The 18,867-nt window shown below is 32.3% G+C and overlaps 1 protein-coding gene across 1 annotated transcript in view; it reads left to right on the top strand.

The window, feature by feature from the left end:
- LOC127727716 (secretin receptor-like) overlaps positions 1–17,598 on the top strand; it is a 77,902-nt gene extending 60,304 nt beyond the window's left edge. The window contains exons 6-13 of the mRNA XM_052234831.1: positions 1,990–2,158; positions 5,144–5,300; positions 9,048–9,108; positions 9,889–9,958; positions 11,821–11,912; positions 12,444–12,582; positions 13,812–13,853; positions 17,156–17,598. Of these exons, the coding sequence (XP_052090791.1) occupies positions 1,990–2,158; positions 5,144–5,300; positions 9,048–9,108; positions 9,889–9,958; positions 11,821–11,912; positions 12,444–12,582; positions 13,812–13,853; positions 17,156–17,518 (1,093 nt within the window). The 3' untranslated portion in view covers positions 17,519–17,598. The remainder of the gene's footprint in view (positions 1–1,989; positions 2,159–5,143; positions 5,301–9,047; positions 9,109–9,888; positions 9,959–11,820; positions 11,913–12,443; positions 12,583–13,811; positions 13,854–17,155) is intronic.
- The last annotated feature ends 1,269 nt before the right edge of the window (positions 17,599–18,867 follow it).

The raw sequence follows: 18,867 nt of genomic DNA, 5'->3' as shown, positions 1-18,867 counted from the left end.
TTTTCGCACTATAACTCAAAAATGCTTGGAACAGTTTCATGAAACTTTGGTGAATTGTTTATGTCTATTGATGTGCGCTCTCTTTCGAATTTTATAAATTTAGATATTACGTTTCCGAGTTATGGGGTTTTATTCATTAAAAAGGGGGATTTTCCAGTTATCGGACAATTACTCAAAAATGCTTTGAACAGTTTTCATGAAACTTTGATGACTGGTTTAAATCTATTGAAAAAGCGACGGGCGTATCATGCGCTCATGATGCAGCTGTTTATTTATTATCCAGTGTCTTTAGAAGAAAGTTTTGTGTGTAATTGTTATCTTCATATGTTTATCCACTTTCTTGTGATGTTAAATCTTCTCATGTGTTTTTGGTTTAAGAGATTTTTTCCTTTTTTTCGAAAGTTCTACTTCAAACGTTTAGCGACTGAACTGATCGTATCTGTCCAATCTGAAATGTACGGCTTCATTTGTAATATAAAATGCACATATATGAAGGATTCTGAACCGCGATGGTACTCCGAACCGCGATGGTCACGCTGTAGTGTGGTGGTTAGATGCTGAAATGCGTTTTTAATCGCACTGAAGTGCGATGGTAGCATTGTGGCGCTATCTTGTTAATAGCTACGCCGAAGTGCGTTAGTGCTAACACTGAAGTGCGTTAGTGGTAACGCTGAAGTGCGACGGATTACATAAACTATATTTTTAATGTTTTTCATAGTCTCATTTCGATGTAGAAGACGATTTGTTTGTTAGAAGCAGTTTTTCGGGTTTTTAAGTAAATCACCGAGAATACCATGATGAATAGTCATTTCATGTCGTATCATAACTGAAACGTTGTTGTTTACTTTGTAAATAGGCTTCGACAAAATAACCCAACGTTCATGCAAGCGTTTAAAAATTGACCACTATAGACGCTATATGCAAAGGTTATTGTTCATTCAAACCAGTAATCATTTTAAATACTGAAAAACGAGGAATTTATTACAAATTCAAGTACTACTTCCTTGGTCACATTAATAACAAGTATATTCGGCTGCTGTGAATGAGAGCACGGAATAAGATAGATTGTTGCATTATTTTTCTGCAATATTTACTGGAGGAAATATGAAATTCTTTGTCGGATCACGAGATCTATCCTTTTATAGTCGCTCTATCATGGTCCCATATCGGATCACCATCTCAAACACTACATTGTACGTTCATGTTATAAGACAAAACGGCAGACCATCGCACTTCAGTGTGACCATCCCATTTTATCGTCCCCATCGCAGATTGATGTGTTTCATACGCGGACTTACTTCACATTTTCTAATCTAAGTCCGAAATTAAATTTGATGTACAATTATTCTATATGGAATTTACCCTTATAACAACAGTATTGGTTTTCAAAAAAAATCTATGTATTTTCAACTGATATTAGGGGTCCTTATCAAAGTCAAATATCTACAACTTATTGTGCTCTTACATATTTTACGCAATTAGTATATTTAGGAGATAGATTTCCAAAGCTAAAACTAAGAATGAAGGGCCTGCCACAAAAATGTACAGCGAAAAACCTATAGATAGGGCTAACAATTTTTAAAGGGTTGAATGTAATAAAAGAAAGGAGGATAAAGATATTGAAATTCATCCACCTTAAATTCAATAGCTATGAATGAATAATAATTTTCATCGAAATGTAGAATATGTTAACTTAAAGTATACATTTTATAAGATCATTATAAAATAAGGTTTTAACAGTATTGTGAAGTTTCTCACATTGTATGTTTTCGTCACTGATGAGTCTTTTGTAGACAAAACGTGTGTCTTGCGCAAATACAAAATTTCAATCCTGGTATCTATGATAAGTTTATTTTCAATCATAACTGAGCAGTTTTATGTTAAACATTTTCGATTCAAAATTTTCAGCTGACTGTACATAAATCGGCGTTTGTATGTCCAAAAAAAAATAGTTTTTTTCTGTATTAATATATCATATTTTAATTGCAGGCGCCTGCATTGTCCCAGAAATACTGTTCACGTAAATTTGTTCATATCATTCATATTACGTTCTTTGGTGACAATTATACGAGACAATGTACTGGTCCAGGGACTAGGTCTGCCAGGGGATGTCGAACAGACTCCTTATGATACTGTGATATTTATAACTAATGGCACGGTAAGGCTTAACGTTAATTTAGCTATGCAGAATTACATGTAACATAATTGTTATATTTGCAGCAATAATCATGTTGCATTACAAGTACAGCCATTAACGAAATGTGGTCTTTCATTTAAGAAATTTAATTATTGAGTGTTATACTAATCATTATTGTTCAAACATCTTATGACATTGAACCGTTGACTGTATTGAGAGTAAAAAGTCGGTTATATCCTAAATATTATATGTAAGTTTATGTTCATCACATTACAATGACAATGTTTCATTTTCCTAGTATTTGGGACTTTCATCAAACTTACTTTGTACTTTTATTTTATTATCGAAGTGAGGTAAATAAGATTTCTTAGACAATTGAAAGAAATAATCAACAAAAATAGATCTGTTTTTGTTTTTCAAACCAAGGAAGACCTATTCAGAAGAAGAGTTCACATTACTATTTTGTAGTTTGAAAAAGAGAGGCGAAAGGGACATTCAAACTCAAAGGTCGAAAATAAACTGACAAGACCATTGCTAAATAAGAAAAAGGCAAACAGACAAACAACAGTACAGGAAACATCAACATAAAAAAAACAAATATTGAGCAACACGAACCCAACAAAAATCTTGGAGTGATCTTAGGTCCTCCGGAAGGGTAAGCAGATTGATAACATTATATTCTCCGATGGGTACATTACAGAAATCAATCGATAAACCATGCAGGTTACCCACCACTTTTATTGTAACTTTCTATGGTCCACTTGTTTGCAACGTTGTTTACAACGATGGTTCTAAAACCAGTTGTTGGCATGATACGGGTTATGTTCTTCACGTATATTTTATGATGGTATGATACTAAACCCTTAACGAGAGGGATTATGCTTGATTTTCATATGATGACGCCATAATCTTTCAATCAGTTTAATTAAAGTCTTGAGCTGGCATGTCAGTAACTGCTAGTAATTCTTTGTTAATTAATGTATCATTGTCATTTTGCTTAATTTCTTTTGTTACCTATTCTGACATCGGACTCGGACTTCTTTTAAACTGAGTTTTACTGTGCGTATTGCTGTGTGTTTGTTTATTCTACATTGGCTAGAGGTATAGGAGAGGGTTGAAATCTCACAAAACATTTGTAACCCCGCCGCATTTTTGCGCCTGTCCCAAGTCAGAAGCCTCTGGCCTTTGTTAGTCTTGTAAGTTTTTTTTTTTTTTTAATTTAGTTCATTTATATGTTTTGGAGTTTAGTATGACGTCCATTTTCATTGAACTAGTACATATTTTTATTTAGGGGTCAGCTGAAGCTCGCCTCCTTGTGCGGGATTTTCGCTGTGTTGAAGACCCATTGGTGGCCTTTGGCTGTTTTCTGCTCTTTGGTCGGGTTGTTGTCTCTTTGACATATTCCCCATTTCTATTCTCAATTTTATTTTATCGTTTAATAGTTAATTTTTAAGAATTCATTTATGTGCTCGTTTATTGTAACGAATCATGATATAGGTTTGTGTGTTGCGTCTTAATATGAGATATATATTCAAGGAAATATTATCTAAATATACTAGATAGATAGATATTTTGCGTGGTGTAAGAAATACCACAAAAAATTATAATTTCTAATAAATTATTTAAATTCATAATGCAATACCGTTTGATGCCCTAACAATATTCAGTGTTCTTTCAGTATTATACCAAATAATATCCACGTGTATTTGCTCAAGTTTCATCGTTTTATCATATTATTTTCATTTATTGAATGGCATAGTTTAATTGATTAGGAATGTCTGAAATATGTATAGTTCATACATAAATTATTCTTGATTTTAAATTTAGTAAGTGTTTTTACACATGTTCCCGTAGGTAAATTCAGTACTGCGTAGGCACACTGTTTAATGTCGATCCTGTTCTGTTATGCAATTTATTGTATGATTTGCCAAAGGTCAATAAAAGCTACCCAAAAAAAACCAGCCGATTTTTACTGAACATTAGTTGAGTGTCTTAACAATATTAAATTATAAGTGGACATCTCTGAACATTGATCGAAAGCCTAACGTATACATGTATTTTAAATTTTTAAGTCTTTTATGGTCGGTGCAACTTAAAATTCCTGTTTCAGTAGATCAAAATATGTATACTAGCACAGGCAATCATTGTGTCACATAATGTTTTCTTGGAAATCTCACATGGTTTATACAGAAGCTTTTAAAAAAAATGAAAACGAAGGCTTGCATTATCTTTTAACTTCAATTCACACTATATAAATGATATCCTTTCACTGAATAATTCACAGTTAGGTGAATAAATTGACTTCTTATATCTCAATGAAACAATGAAATTGAAATAAAAGATACCATAGTATGTCTCATATCTTGACTTACATTTGGAATTATGAAATTGAACATCAAGGTTGGTTGAGAACTAAACTTTATCAAAAAGGGATGAATTCAATTTTCCGTAGGTAAACTTCCCATTTAGTGTAGCAACATCCCAGTAATGACTGCATATGGGATATTATATCTCCCAGTTGATACGATAATCCAAAGCTTGCGTTTCCTATCATGATTACCTTGGTAGAGGATAAATATTTACAAGGAAGCTATTGCGCCAAATGTTCCAAATCATAGAGTTGAAGCCTCCCATAAAAAAGTTTTACGGACGCCATCATGATTTTGGTGACCGTTTCGGAATATCGGTGTCCCAGATGACCATTGATATGTTCCATTAATAGTAACTACGATCCCGAGTAGGACATTTCACCTATATTTTTCTTGCATTAGCAACACGACAGGTGTTACATGGGCAGCATGACCTGCTTACCTCTCCGGGCACCTGAGTTTAACCTACAGTGTTTGGTTGGGTTCTTGTTGCCATACAATCAAAGGACGTGTTTAGTTGTTTTTGTTTCAATCCAAGAAACCAAAATATCCACGATCGATATAGCTGAGTATAAACCAATAGGACAAGTCTTAATGAATACAAAGTATTTTGTTTTAAGTATTTTTTTAATTGCAGCATTGGGAATGTAAACTCCTCTTTACAACGTTTTACTACATACTGTCTGCAAGTTATATGTGGATATTTGTTGAGGGACTACACCTGTATATATTAATAATGGTCTCAGTATTTTCAGAACGGAAATGTGTTAGATGGTATATACTGCTAGGTTGGGGTACGTATGTTTATTATATAATATATTGTTGCTAACAAAGATGCGTTTGGTAAGGGGTTAAACGGGACAAAAAGGAATGTGAGAATTTAAATCGTCCCTTTTGTTATTCATTGTTGCTGAAAGGATGAATGCTACATTTATCAATTTTTCTATACTCAGATGGAATTCCACGAGCTCCAAATGCATTCAAAATTTCATAAAGATCTAAAATACCGCCTGATATTTTGTAGATGTAGTACGTACTACAAACAATTTTTGGTTTGGATATTGGCTTTTAAGCTGATTGACCATAATTCTCTTGTTAATACGATATATAGAAATAAGAAGATGTGGTATGATTGTCAATGAGACAACTTTCCACCAGACTAAATGACGTAGAAGTTGACAATTATATATATCCATGCGTCCTTCAACAATGAGCAAAACTAAAACCACAAAGTAAGCAATAAAAGGCCCCGAAATGACATATGTAAAACAATTCAAACGAGAAAATTAACGACAAGGTGTATTTACAAAACAATAAAAGAAAAACAAAAATGACATACAGCAACAAACGACAACCACTGAATTACAGGCTCCTGACTTTGGACAGGCACATACAGAGTTAAGCGGGATTAAATATGTTTGTTGACGTCAAACCCTCCACCTAATCTGGAACAGTGATTTAAGAGTACAACATCAAAAGAGGTTATTTGTGTCGTTATGTTGCAGTAATATCAATGTATGCCTCATATCTCATTTGTAATCATTTTAAAATTTATTTATGTGTACCATCAATGGTCGATGCAAACAGTATTTTTAAAACTCACGATAATCCTATCATTAAAAAAAACATGTTTATCTTGGAAATGAAACCAATTATCATTATTTAAATACTGCAGATTTGGAAAACGTCATATAATGTTTTAAATATGTTCCTGTGACAAACCGAATCACAGACACAGAACATTGATGCATGGCAAAAGTATAAAAAAAAAAACATTTTCAACTATTATTTCTACATTATAGTTAAGGGAGCTGAATGAAAATCTTATATAAATAAACTCATCATAGATACCAACATTGAAAAATTGATGTCCTCTCTAATCCAGATTTACCATAGTCAGGTTAATATAAAGTTGACCTTAGATTGATTTGGCTATTTCAAGGTCCTTTTTGGTCATAAAGCTCTTAAACTGTTTCGGTCCTTGTAATCCTAATTAAGAAAATCCAGAAAAGCGTTTCGGACGCATGAAATTTATAACGTGTTGTTTTCATTTTTTAATAAGGATTTAACAGTCTTATTTTACAAAAGTAATTTCAATATTGAATGCATACTGGCAATAGAATTAAGCATAAGTATATCTTTCAAATCTGTCATGAAACTCCCAAATGGACTTTGCTGCGTTGAAGACCCATTGGTGGCCTTCGTCTGTTGTCTGCTCTTTGATCGGGTTGTTGTCTCTTTGACATATTCCCCATTTCCATTCTCAATTTTTATTTGATATTGCCAGAACTTTGCCAAAATAATTGCATTTGTTCATAATGATTTGTTACCTTATTTGTAATGTAATACACCATTAGTAACTAAATATTTCTCAGAGGAGATAAAAGGAAATGTCTTTACAAAAGTACGTTTCTAGTTGATTAAATTTAAATGTGGTTAAATAAATTCTTCCTGTAAAATTACATCACTGAATATAAAAATGATCAGTAACAACCGAAAGCAAAATTGTTGTCAGCGTATTACGTTTTTATTGTCATTAAAGTATTGATAGAAATATTAGCAACATTCTAGACATATTAAATAATATGGATGCACTTGATTGTACTAATCGCATATACTTTTGGCTTACTGGGTAGATTATGTGCTGCAATGTGGGAAATATATAAATGTAAAGAGACAGATGATACTAAAGGGACAATCAAAAATCATAAGTAGAAGAAAAACTTAAAACACAATGGCAAAACAAAACGATAAACGATGACATTACACAAGAGTCCACAAACCGCTAAACTGAAAACTCGAGCCTTAGCAACATGTACCCCACCATATATAAAGTGATTTAGTATAAAATTCGGTATGATGTTTTTATTGATAATTGAGGGTTGGTTTTAACTGACTGAAAATAATTATGATGGTGCACATGTAAACGTGTTGTAGATTTTATGGTCTATATATTTGATATGAACAATATATTAAATATTTCTACATAAATAAAGGCAACAGTAGTATACCGCTATTCGAAAACTCATCAATCGATAGAGATAAAAACAAATCCGGGTTACAAACTAAAACTGAGGGAAACGCATCAAATATAAGAGGAGAACAACGACACAACAAAAACACAACATTAAAGTGTAACACACACAGAAACGAACTATAATATAACAATGGCCATTTTCCTGACTTGGTACAGGACATTTTAAGAAAAAAATGGTGGGTTGAACCTGGTTATGTGGCATGCCAAACCTCCCGCTTTTATGGCAACGTCAAACGCCAAAACGACAACATCACATGACAGGACCACAATACAAATAAATGGGAGAACATATAGGACAAAGAAACACACGAATAATAGCTAGCAAAAGGTACTAGGCTTAAAATTCAATACGCCAGACGTGCGTCTCGTCCACACAAGACCTACCAGTGACGCTCAGATTGAAAAAAGTTTGAAAGCCAAATCAAGTACAAAGCTGAAGAGCACCGAGGACCAAAACTTCCAAAAAGTTGCGCCTAACACGGCCAGGGTTTTCTGCCTGGGACAAGAACATCCTTATTATTTAGAATAATGTATAATTTAGCAAACAGTAAATTTTATAAAATGACTATATAATAGATATACATGATATATGAATTTCTTAGAGGAGAAGAATGGCGGCTCGTTACTCTCTCTCTCTCTCTCTCTCTCTCTCTCTCTCTCTCTCTCTCTCTCTCTCTCTCTCTCGTATAAGCTCTTGAGAAATGGTTATCATTGTCAATCAATCAATTCAACTGTAGGTTATGCAGAAAAATGACAGGTATTATGTTCCAGCTCGTTAGCTAGACTGTTTTTCTATGAAATTGGCTTTATTACGAAATTAATATACTAATAACAGATGAAAGCAAATGGTTCTTAACTTTTGTTCGTGTATATTAACGGAAAATTCGATAATAAATATGTTGAAATAATTGTATTATCATGTAAGCGTTCAGCAATTTGTAAGTACTAATAGGTATATATAAGTAACAAATTAAGACTTAGAACGGTCTTTGAACTATATTATTAGTGAAGTTAATTATACTAATCTCGTATACTTTGGCTTAATTAGGAAATAATTATGTTATTATGGTACTTATTAAAAAGGGATGCTGCACGGACATTCCTGTGAACAAATAATAGAAACAGTTTTGGTCTAGACAATTGTAAATTTATTTTAAAAAAAACATCCTTCCATATAAATGCTTTAAACGAGACGAGAAAATAAAATATTGTTTATCATGGTCGGCTTATTATATCTATAAAACTCATTGAAAGCTTATGCTCTTTGCAACATTTTAATTCGTTGTTGAGTTTTGAATTTTCATGTTGTTCCTTTAAATCAATGTATTTATATATTGTTGAGATTAATAGCGGCAAAGGAAAGCATAAACAATTAAAAATGAAAAATATATATTACTAATATTTTCAACCGATATGGTTTGGAACAAATATTTGAATGATTCAGTTCCATAGTCTGCTACAGTGTAAAAAATGATATATTAATAGTTTTTTTTTATGTTTACAGGCTTACCAACGTTGTCTGTATTCCCATGGGTTGGATTAAGGATAACATTTGAAAACAGTCTGTAAGTAATGTTCAGTTTGTTCCAGGAGATTGTAATTTGGACCTTTACTATGATTGGATATAAACGATTCCGGTAGTGATATTTATTTCATGTTGTTTCTTCAGATTTATTCCCGATCGTCCCACTTTTTAATGTTTTAGAGTTCTGATTGTCCCACATCAAATTTTTAATTCTCCAACATTATTTTATAATGTTAAATACCAACTTTTCCCCATGTTTATGTAAAATCTTATAAGTTACATTGCCTAGTTACCTGTCGTTATCAGCTACACACCTATTACACAAATTAAGTACTATCAAAAAAGTATAACAAAAATATCGAACATCAAAACTGTCAAATTAAAACGTAAGAGTTAGTAAACTAACGAAAGAATTTACAACTGTCATACTCCTGACTTGGTACAGGCATTTTCTGATGAAAATGTTGAGTTGAACCTGGTTTGACAGCTTGCTAGAATCAATAATTCCCGATTGTCCAACATTTTAACTTCCCAATTGTCCAACAAATACATATGATACTCTGTATTCCGGTTTCAGATGCAGATGGTTCGGTACATCGGTTATTATTCCTTAGTAGTATTATATATTAGCTACTCCTCATTAGGCTAATGGATATTTCTTAACATGCAGAGAATCGGCAGTACGTTATAGAACTTTCCTATTTCTTCATTTAAAAATTATTTCCTTGATTGCTGAATGAGTCTCATTTTTCAGTTTGTGTGTAGCTAGCACAAAATGCAGAAACATGCATTATCTTTTAATGTATTTACTATTTTTTAGATGTTGGAATACTAATCCTACACCTGGTTATTTTTGGATATTGAGAGGACCAGTCGTTTTAAGTATTGTGGTAATTATTTAGGTTTTAGAATGCTATACATCATTTTTAGAATTGGATTGATTAAGATTGCTAACTCCGCTACATGAATACCGATTGTATTGCACACAACATGCGTTTCTAAAAATCAACTTCTCCAGGTACGCTTTTGGAAAACAGTTTGAATAACTAATATTTGAACAAAAATATTGAGAACACGGAGGCAAACACAGTGGAAAGCGAAAACAAAATGCCGTGCTCAATTCATCTCGGTGGATGAATCTTTACTTAAATAAGAACGTCTTATTTATATACAAAATGAATTTTGAATCAGTCGTTTTAGGTTAATCAGGCAATTATATGCAAACCATTACATTAAATGTACTTATATACGCATTACACTGCAAGGACATTGCATTACAGACAATGCATAGAATTTACAACGATTTCAATACCCTTTTCATTTCTGATCAGTTATTTTTTTTCGGAATCTAATCTCATCATGATACGATCCAAACATTTTTTTCCGTTGAATTGGTGCCACCAAATTCTTCAGATTTTATGTAAACAATGACATTCATCTTAATGATGTGTTTACAACATAATCATTAATGTGTAAAACTTTTCATTTACTCTAGAATTCCTAACACTATATATGAACATTACAATTTTCCACTATGAATGTTACACTCTTACACTTATACTACTTTCTGTCGTAAACTATTTTTTTAACTTTTGAATTTTTTCAACCAACATGCCATTTGTGTGCCAATTATGATTTGAAAAACATTAATAATAAATGAGAACAAACAGCTGATAGCCAGTCTTTGACCAAAGAAGACACAATTGTCTAATCAACTTTTCATTATGTGCTTTTTGCCCCTTGAAATACTTGTTATTTTACGCCTTGCTGTCAAGTTTTGTCATACTAATAATCAGTTCAATTGTTTTAGAAAAATTGGGCATGAAAAAGACAGCGATTTGAGTATAATTTCTTCCTAAAATTCCAATCAAGCCGCATTACGATAAAAAAAACGGTGTGGACTAATAAATGTTGAAAGCATTAAAACAGCTAAATATGATACAAAATGAGCCGGATCTCTTATGAACCTCTTGTCTTTATAAAATTCGTGTTGTTCCATTTAAATTTATTTTTTAGTTTGGGCTTCAAATTTCTTACATTTGATTCAAAACTGCAAATCCTGCCCAAATAGCCTTATTTTGAGATCTTGTCTTTAACATTTAGATATGAGACAAGGCCTCTCTCTCAAATGTATACTATGTCATAAGATGTCTGATACAAGGATATTAATTTGGGTAAAACATCTTTTTGTGTAGGCCTTGTGTCATATGTAAATTGGCCAACAACTTTTAAAATGGTTATTCTATGTCAAACATGTTTATGACGAAATAGTAACAAATCTAAAACATTAAATTCAAAAAATGAAAACAACACTTTATAAATTTCATGTGTCCGAAGCGTTTTTCTGGATTGCTCAAAACCGAATATTTGAAAGCCAAGGTTATATAAGAACCGAAACAGTTGAAGAGCTTTTTGACCAAAAGGGCCTAAAATAATAGCCAAATCCGTCTGAGGTCAACTTTGCCTGATGGAGTTGAAACCTTAGTTTTTATGATAATTTCTTAATTTATAAACGGACAATTTATGAAAGGTTTCATATAAATCATATCAGTACCGAAGTACTGACTACTGAGCTGATGATACCCGTGGGGACTAATTGTCCACAACCAGCGGTATCGACCCAGTGTGTTAAAAAAATGAAAACAACACTATAAATTTCACGACTAATGAATAGTGGATATGCTACAACCTACTGCAGTTGCACTTTCTTTACCATTAAATATATTCCACTTAATATTGATTGTCATTTTAGGTGAACTTTTTCTTCTTCATTAATATTTTATGGTCGTTGAATACTAAGATGAGAAAGGCGTTGTCAAGGTCAGCGAGAAAGAATAAGTACAGGTATGATTTTGTTGTTTTTGTCGCGTTTTATGTACTATACTTTAATGGAATAAATTTGACCGAATATAAGATCTCAACAGACCCTTTTAGTGTCAAACAAGAGCGCCAAATATCCTGGATACCCTTCGAGATCCGTCAAGGAAATAGCAATTTATTAAACAGACAGAGCTATGTGGATTTCCTCCTTTTTATGTATCATTGGATATAGTATATGTACAGTTTAAGTTTTGTAATATTGTATAATTTTTGTATAATTTTGAATAGTTATATGTCTTTCACGACTCAACGTCTGGTGTTCGACGGAGCTACACCAAGTATTATTAATATATTCAAAGCATTCAAAAGTTCGATGCATTTATCTATGCCAAAAGTATACATTTAAAAGCTACAATATATAGCATACCTAAATTTCTTTAAACCACATAAGATGGATCGTTCTGGCACCAATAACTTTACAGTTGTGGTTTCGGTGTCATATTTCACCCAATAAGTTATGTATTGTTATCACGTTTTGTTGTTTTTTACTTTCAGGCGTCTAGCAAAATCAACATTAGTTTTGATTCCATTATTTGGAATTCATTACATAGTATTTATAGGAGTGCCTGATGATATTCCACCTGTGGCAGAAGTAGTCAAACTTTACTTTGAAATGTTTTTCAGCTCATTTCAGGTAATTTGCTTTATTAGTAGTATGTATTAAAAAGTAAAATAACAAAAATATCGAACTCAAAGGAAAAATCCAAAACGGAAAGTCCCTTATCAAATTGCAAAATCAAAAGCTCAAACACGTCAAACGAATGGTAATCAACTGTCATACTTCTGACTTGGTACAGGCATTTCATTATGTTTTTATAGATAGCTAAACCTCTCACTTGTATGACATTCGCATAAAATTCCATTACATTGACAACAAAGTGTGAGCAAATTACATTACAATTTAAATTACAGTTATAAAAATTACAAGGGCAGCTTGTAACGTTTGGTAAAGGCTTTATATGAATTATTTCAACATGATATGGACACAAAATTGATTGAATACATATTCACACAGGCTTATACGTTTAAATGCTAACATTTTCAAGGTTTATAAATTAATTTGGACTGTGATTGGAAGAAACCTTTTCGGACGATAAGTTTTCTTTGAGGAAATATGATCTGGCTTTATAATTGTACAGACAAAGAGAACAAGTGAATCTGTGAGCTACTGCTCACTAATGATACCCCTGCCCCGCTAAAAGTATAAGGTAAACAGGAAGTTGTTGAGTGATGAATCTGAAAACGCATCACACGGTATAGCTGACTCATATAAACCCTGAAACCAAATTTCAGAAATCCTTGTATTGTAGATCCTAAGAAAAATGTGACGAACATTTTCAACTTGGCTATCATGTGTAAAATGATGCAAGTGTTCGGTAAACAGGAAGTTGTTAAGTGATGAATCTGAAAACGCATCACATATACCCTGACTCATATAAATCCTGAAACCAAATTTCAGAAATCCTTGTTATGTAATTTCTGAGAAAGATGCGACGAAAAATATTCATGGGACAGAAGGACGGAATGACGGACTGAACAGTATACCCCTACTTTTTAAAGCGGGGGTATATTAAGAATGTATTATAATAGTTGTTTTTGTCAGATAATTAAAAACCTGATAATAATTAGGAGGTTCATAACACTTCTTGATTTATTTTATATACTTATTTTTTATTTAGTTTAAATATCATTATGATTTTTCTTGATATGCTTATAAGTTGTCGGTCTCTATCTTCTTCGTTATCATCGGACTGCTTTGTGATTTTGTTTTCTTATTCTCTTTCATTTGTACCATTTGATTTGGCTTCTGTTTGTTATTAAAAAAACAATACTATTTATTTCTACTTACTTTTTCTTTTTCAGGGATTAGTGGTAGCAATTTTATTTTGCTTCATGAACGGAGAGGTAATTAAGAATAAACAAAATACACAAATCTAATGAATTTAAGCGGTAAAAAATTAGTCTAATCAAGGAATGACGGAAAAATAGTTTTTGTCGTTGACGTCTTAATTTGCTACCGTAGAATGCAAAATCAGTAGACGTCAAACTGGGAAATGTATCGTTGTCACAAAAATTCATTGATATTTCATGCAACTTTGGTCCATGTTGTCTTCCGTATAGTCTTCTAAATAATAAAATCGGTAATTCAATCTTCATAACAATTTTAAGCGAATCGATCGATGAGAATAACGACAACGTGTTTGTCTTCATTCCTGGTTTTGAAACGCTTATGGCAGTTTGGCAAAGTTTATTGCGAATATGCATTGTTTTGTATGCTTATTCAGTCATAATAACACTTTATTTATTTTTAGGAAATTGAAGATCTCCTATTTTATTGTACTAGCCATTATTACTTCTCGTTGCTACAAATTTCTACTGTTTTTGGGGGCCAATACACTAAGGTATATGAAAATCAGTGCATACAAAATTCGTAATTATTGTGACTTTACACTTGTACCCTATTTCAATATAAGGAAATGTATTTATATAATGTTTTTGCTCTTTAGACTTTGGCATCTGATCACAACCCTCGTTTATTGTCAATTCCCTTATATATTTCAATGTGAATTAGATATATTATTAATACCTATGAAATAGTAACCATAAAAAAACACCCACACAAAAACAGAAAAGAATAAATGCTTACTCTTAGTTATCAAATCCGATGGTGATTACAGTTGTCTGAGAAAAAAAATCATTTTAGAATCATTTTTTGGAGAAAGATATTTGGACAAAATTCATATGAATATTCGTGTTGGCTTTTTTTCACTCGTGTTTATTTTGCCAGGTCCTCTTTAAATGTGAATGAAGTTTAACCCTTATCAAAATCTTGACGAGCTTTGTATTAGGAGGTGGGGTTAATATCAGAATTATGTGATTCTATGGCAAAAGACGTACTTTTAAATAATATGAACAAAAAGATATGACAATATAACGACAAAAATAACAAATATGACATCTAGATGGCATCAAACAGACATTGTGTCGAGGGTTGAATCGTCCTAAGTCTAAAATAATTTGTTAATAAATTAAACAGGAACTATCATAGATTGGCCATCCACAGTTTCTATAGACATTTTTTACAGTCACATATGGAAAATATTACCTTCATGGTAAAAATGTTTTTTTGTATGTACATGTACTATTTATAACTTATTTTACCTGAAACTTCTATAATCCTTTCCTGATGCAAATAATGTTATACATTTTTACAATTCTCTTTTGGATCTGTAGAAATAATGAAATATTTTATATCATGTCGTTCCTTGATAAGACTTACAATGACAAATGAACAAAGTACCACCTGATGTATACAACACACCTCAATACCTATCATTTAGAAAACTATGTAGATCACCTACAGAACAACGTATAGATATGTTGGTTTAACAGTAAAGGCGGCATTAGCTGTCAAGTTCATGCCCGCCACATTGTCTTTTCAACTCTAAAATTTGATGTGTTACATATTAAAACATACATGGTATATAAATTATACATGAACATTAATGGTCCTACATCCTGTCGATATTAAATACTTATATTTTGGCATTGCACAAGGTCGTGTTTTTTTTCAGACTGTTTATGACGTTTTTACACAATTCTGTTTGTTGTGTACTGAATGATACTTATTTCTGGGAGAAAATGATTGTGTATTAGTTGTTATTACTATTATTTGAATTAGCTTTTAGTAACTGCAAGTAGTCTTAGGTCGATACTATGTGTCTTTTGAATTTATGTTAGTTGTGTAGGTCGATACTATGTGTCTTTTGAATTAATGTTAGTTGTGTTTTGTGCTATGTGCCGATCTGATATGCTTGTTCTTATGTTGTGCTATAACACCACAGCCCCAGGTTAGGGGAGTGATGAGCGCTCGTTATCATGTTTAACCCTGTCACATTCTATATGGTATTGTCCCAAGTCAGCAGCCTGTATTTCAGTGGTAGTCGCTGGTTGTATGTCATATTTGTTGTTTGTTTAATGTTTTGTCATAAATCAGGCCGTAGGTTTTTTGTTTATTTTGTAACACATTTTTTCATGTTGGGCTCTTTCAGAGTTGACTTTACGGAATGGGTTTTGATCATTGATGAGGACCAAACGGTGACCTATAGTTGCTTAAATCCGCTTCATTTGTACTCTGTTAGACAGTTTTCTGATTGGCATTTATACCAAATCTCTTTATTGTATATCAGATTTTAAATAAAAATCCATATAAACAATAGTATGCAGAGAATCAATATAAAGTATCAATTGTTCGTGTGTATTGTGGAACTGAACGCCGTCTAATATACCATCTCAATAGGTATTATATATATGTACACAAAAGTTTGGTTCTCCTTTTTTCTTTAAGATTTCTTATAAGTCCTCACCATAAAAATCAAACGGTTGCTTTGCTAGGGTAATGATCACTATACACAATTGCAGCTTATGAAACAATAATGAAATAAGTGAACAGGGTAAAAAAAGGAGGTAACAAAAGTGCAGGATGAAAGCAACAATAATTTCATGCGTCCGAAGCGCTTTTCTTGATTTACCTTCATCAGGAACGTTCAAAGCCGAGTATTTGAAAGCCGAGGATGTACAAGTACCGAAACAGTTGAAGAGCTTTATGACAAAAAATACCAAAACAAAATAGCCAAATCCATCTAAGGTCAACTTTGCCTGAGGGACAACACTACAAGGTAGAATAAAATTGGATAAATTAGCGTAAAAATAAGAAACTGGTAGTATTGCCAATTAGATACCTATCTACCAGACTCTTAGTCCAAATGCCGTGAATGTGAATGTTAGCAACTAAAGGACAAATTACAGCCTTTAACAATGATCAAATACCATTCCGTATAGTAAGCTATAGAAAGCCCCGACATGGCAAATATGAAACAATTCAAACAAGAAACCCAACTGACTGATGTGTGTAATATAATCAACGAATAACAAAGCAACGAACGGCAAACACTGAATTGCAGGTTTCTGATTTGTAACTGGCACATAAAGAGTTTGGCGGCTTTAAACTTTTTGCCCAATCCTCCTAAATACTTATCTAATTTAATCGTTATTTCTGCAAATACCTCTGGCATAATTATTAATGCACATACACACACACACACACACACCTGTTTTTATTTTTATAAATATTTAAGGTTCATTCAGCCTGGTGAAGAGTTTAACTATATATTCGAGTTTTATTGTTTTTTATCTCTTAATTTTAGGTTCAATCTGAGATCTTAAAGAGAGTATGTCGGCGAAGACCATACAACCACTACCTTCGATATTATAGGTCGGCTCGATTAGCATCTCAAGAACAAAATTCATGTTCGGACCGGGCACAGTCGGGCATATATGACAACTTTGAAATTCGTTCAACAGGAACAGTAAACGAGACCAACAAAAATTCTTTGAACACTCAGTCAACGGACATTACTACAGATAATGTTCCACGGAATGTACGATCAAGGATTTTCAAATGGCACATAGACTCTAAAGGCCATTTATGTCGGCATTACATGAAGAGAAATGAAAACAAATACTGTAATTTACAAATCAACCTTAGACGAGCCCAGAGTTGCCTTTAACGTACAATCTATATGTAACTGTTTTGTTGTTTGAAGGGATTTGAATACCAAAGAGTTATATTATATATTATAATGTAAAAGTAATAATGACCATCACTCTGAAATGATCGACATAATACACAAAATATCACAACGTACGGACTGTTTGCATAAACATCACTGAAAATCTATTATTCTGAAATAATATTTACCAAATTTAAATTTCATGCCAATATATGTTGTTTTTCTTTCGTTGAAACGACCACTCTGTGAAATTGATTTTTTGTATAAATAAAAATATATATTCGGACAACGTCAAAGACAAACAACACTATTATAGATTGAGGGAAAGAATAAATTACAAATATAAATAAGAAGATGTGGTATGAGTGCCAATGAGAAAATTCTCCATCCAAGTCACAATGTATAAAAAGTAAACTATTATAGGTCAAAGATCGGCCTTCAACACGGAGTCTTGACTCACACCGAACAGCAAGCTATAAAGAGCTCCAAAATGAATAGTGTAAAACAATTCAAACAGGAAAACCAACGGTCAAATCTATATAAAAAACGAGAAACGAGAAACACTTATGAACCACACCAACAAACGACACCCACTGAACAACAGGCTCCTGACGTAGGACAGGTGCATACAAATGCAGCGGGTTTAAACGTTTTAAGATGCGCCAACCTTTACCCTAACCTGAAACAGTATTGTAACATTACAACATAAAAAGACACACTATAAAATATTAATTGGAATGGCTTAACTCGATTAAAAAGACATATAAACAAAAACAAGTTAACATATACTGAACGAATAAGTTTGATCTATGACACAATATAGATACAATATTAATAAAAAAAAAGATGTCGGAACAATGTCAAAAAGACAACTCTAACCTGGGACAAAATGGCGTTAAATAAAATAACATGCACAGGTATATTTAAATATAATAATTTTGTTGTTAAGAGTACGGAAACATTTTTTTACAAAATAAATAAATTTATTTTTCACAGTTCGAGTACAGAAGTGAAAATTTATCGTCTTACTATATCAAAGATGGTACATATTAAAAATAGTGAGACGAGATATAACACAAAATAAGTAAACATTGAATAACAGAAATGCATTACAAATTGTGTCAAAAGGTCAAATTAAGCCCATATCAAATGGCATGTGTATGATAATAAACCATCATCAACGATTGTTCAAAAGAAAACTGATTTATTGCTGGTAGCTTTGGTAAGATGATGTTCATGAAACATTATGTATCTTGTTGTAATTTAGCGTTTGATAAAATAAGAACTCTGGTGAATCAGGTTGATACCCATCATTATAGATATCACAAATGTGTCCCAATTTTGAC

Source organism: Mytilus californianus, unplaced genomic scaffold (assembly GCF_021869535.1).
Source record: "Mytilus californianus isolate M0D057914Y unplaced genomic scaffold, xbMytCali1.0.p SCAF_2, whole genome shotgun sequence".
In the NCBI taxonomy this organism is placed as follows: Eukaryota; Metazoa; Mollusca; class Bivalvia; order Mytilida; family Mytilidae; genus Mytilus; species Mytilus californianus.
Note: the sequence above shows the minus strand (reverse complement) of the source record. Positions and strands in the feature narration are given on the sequence as shown.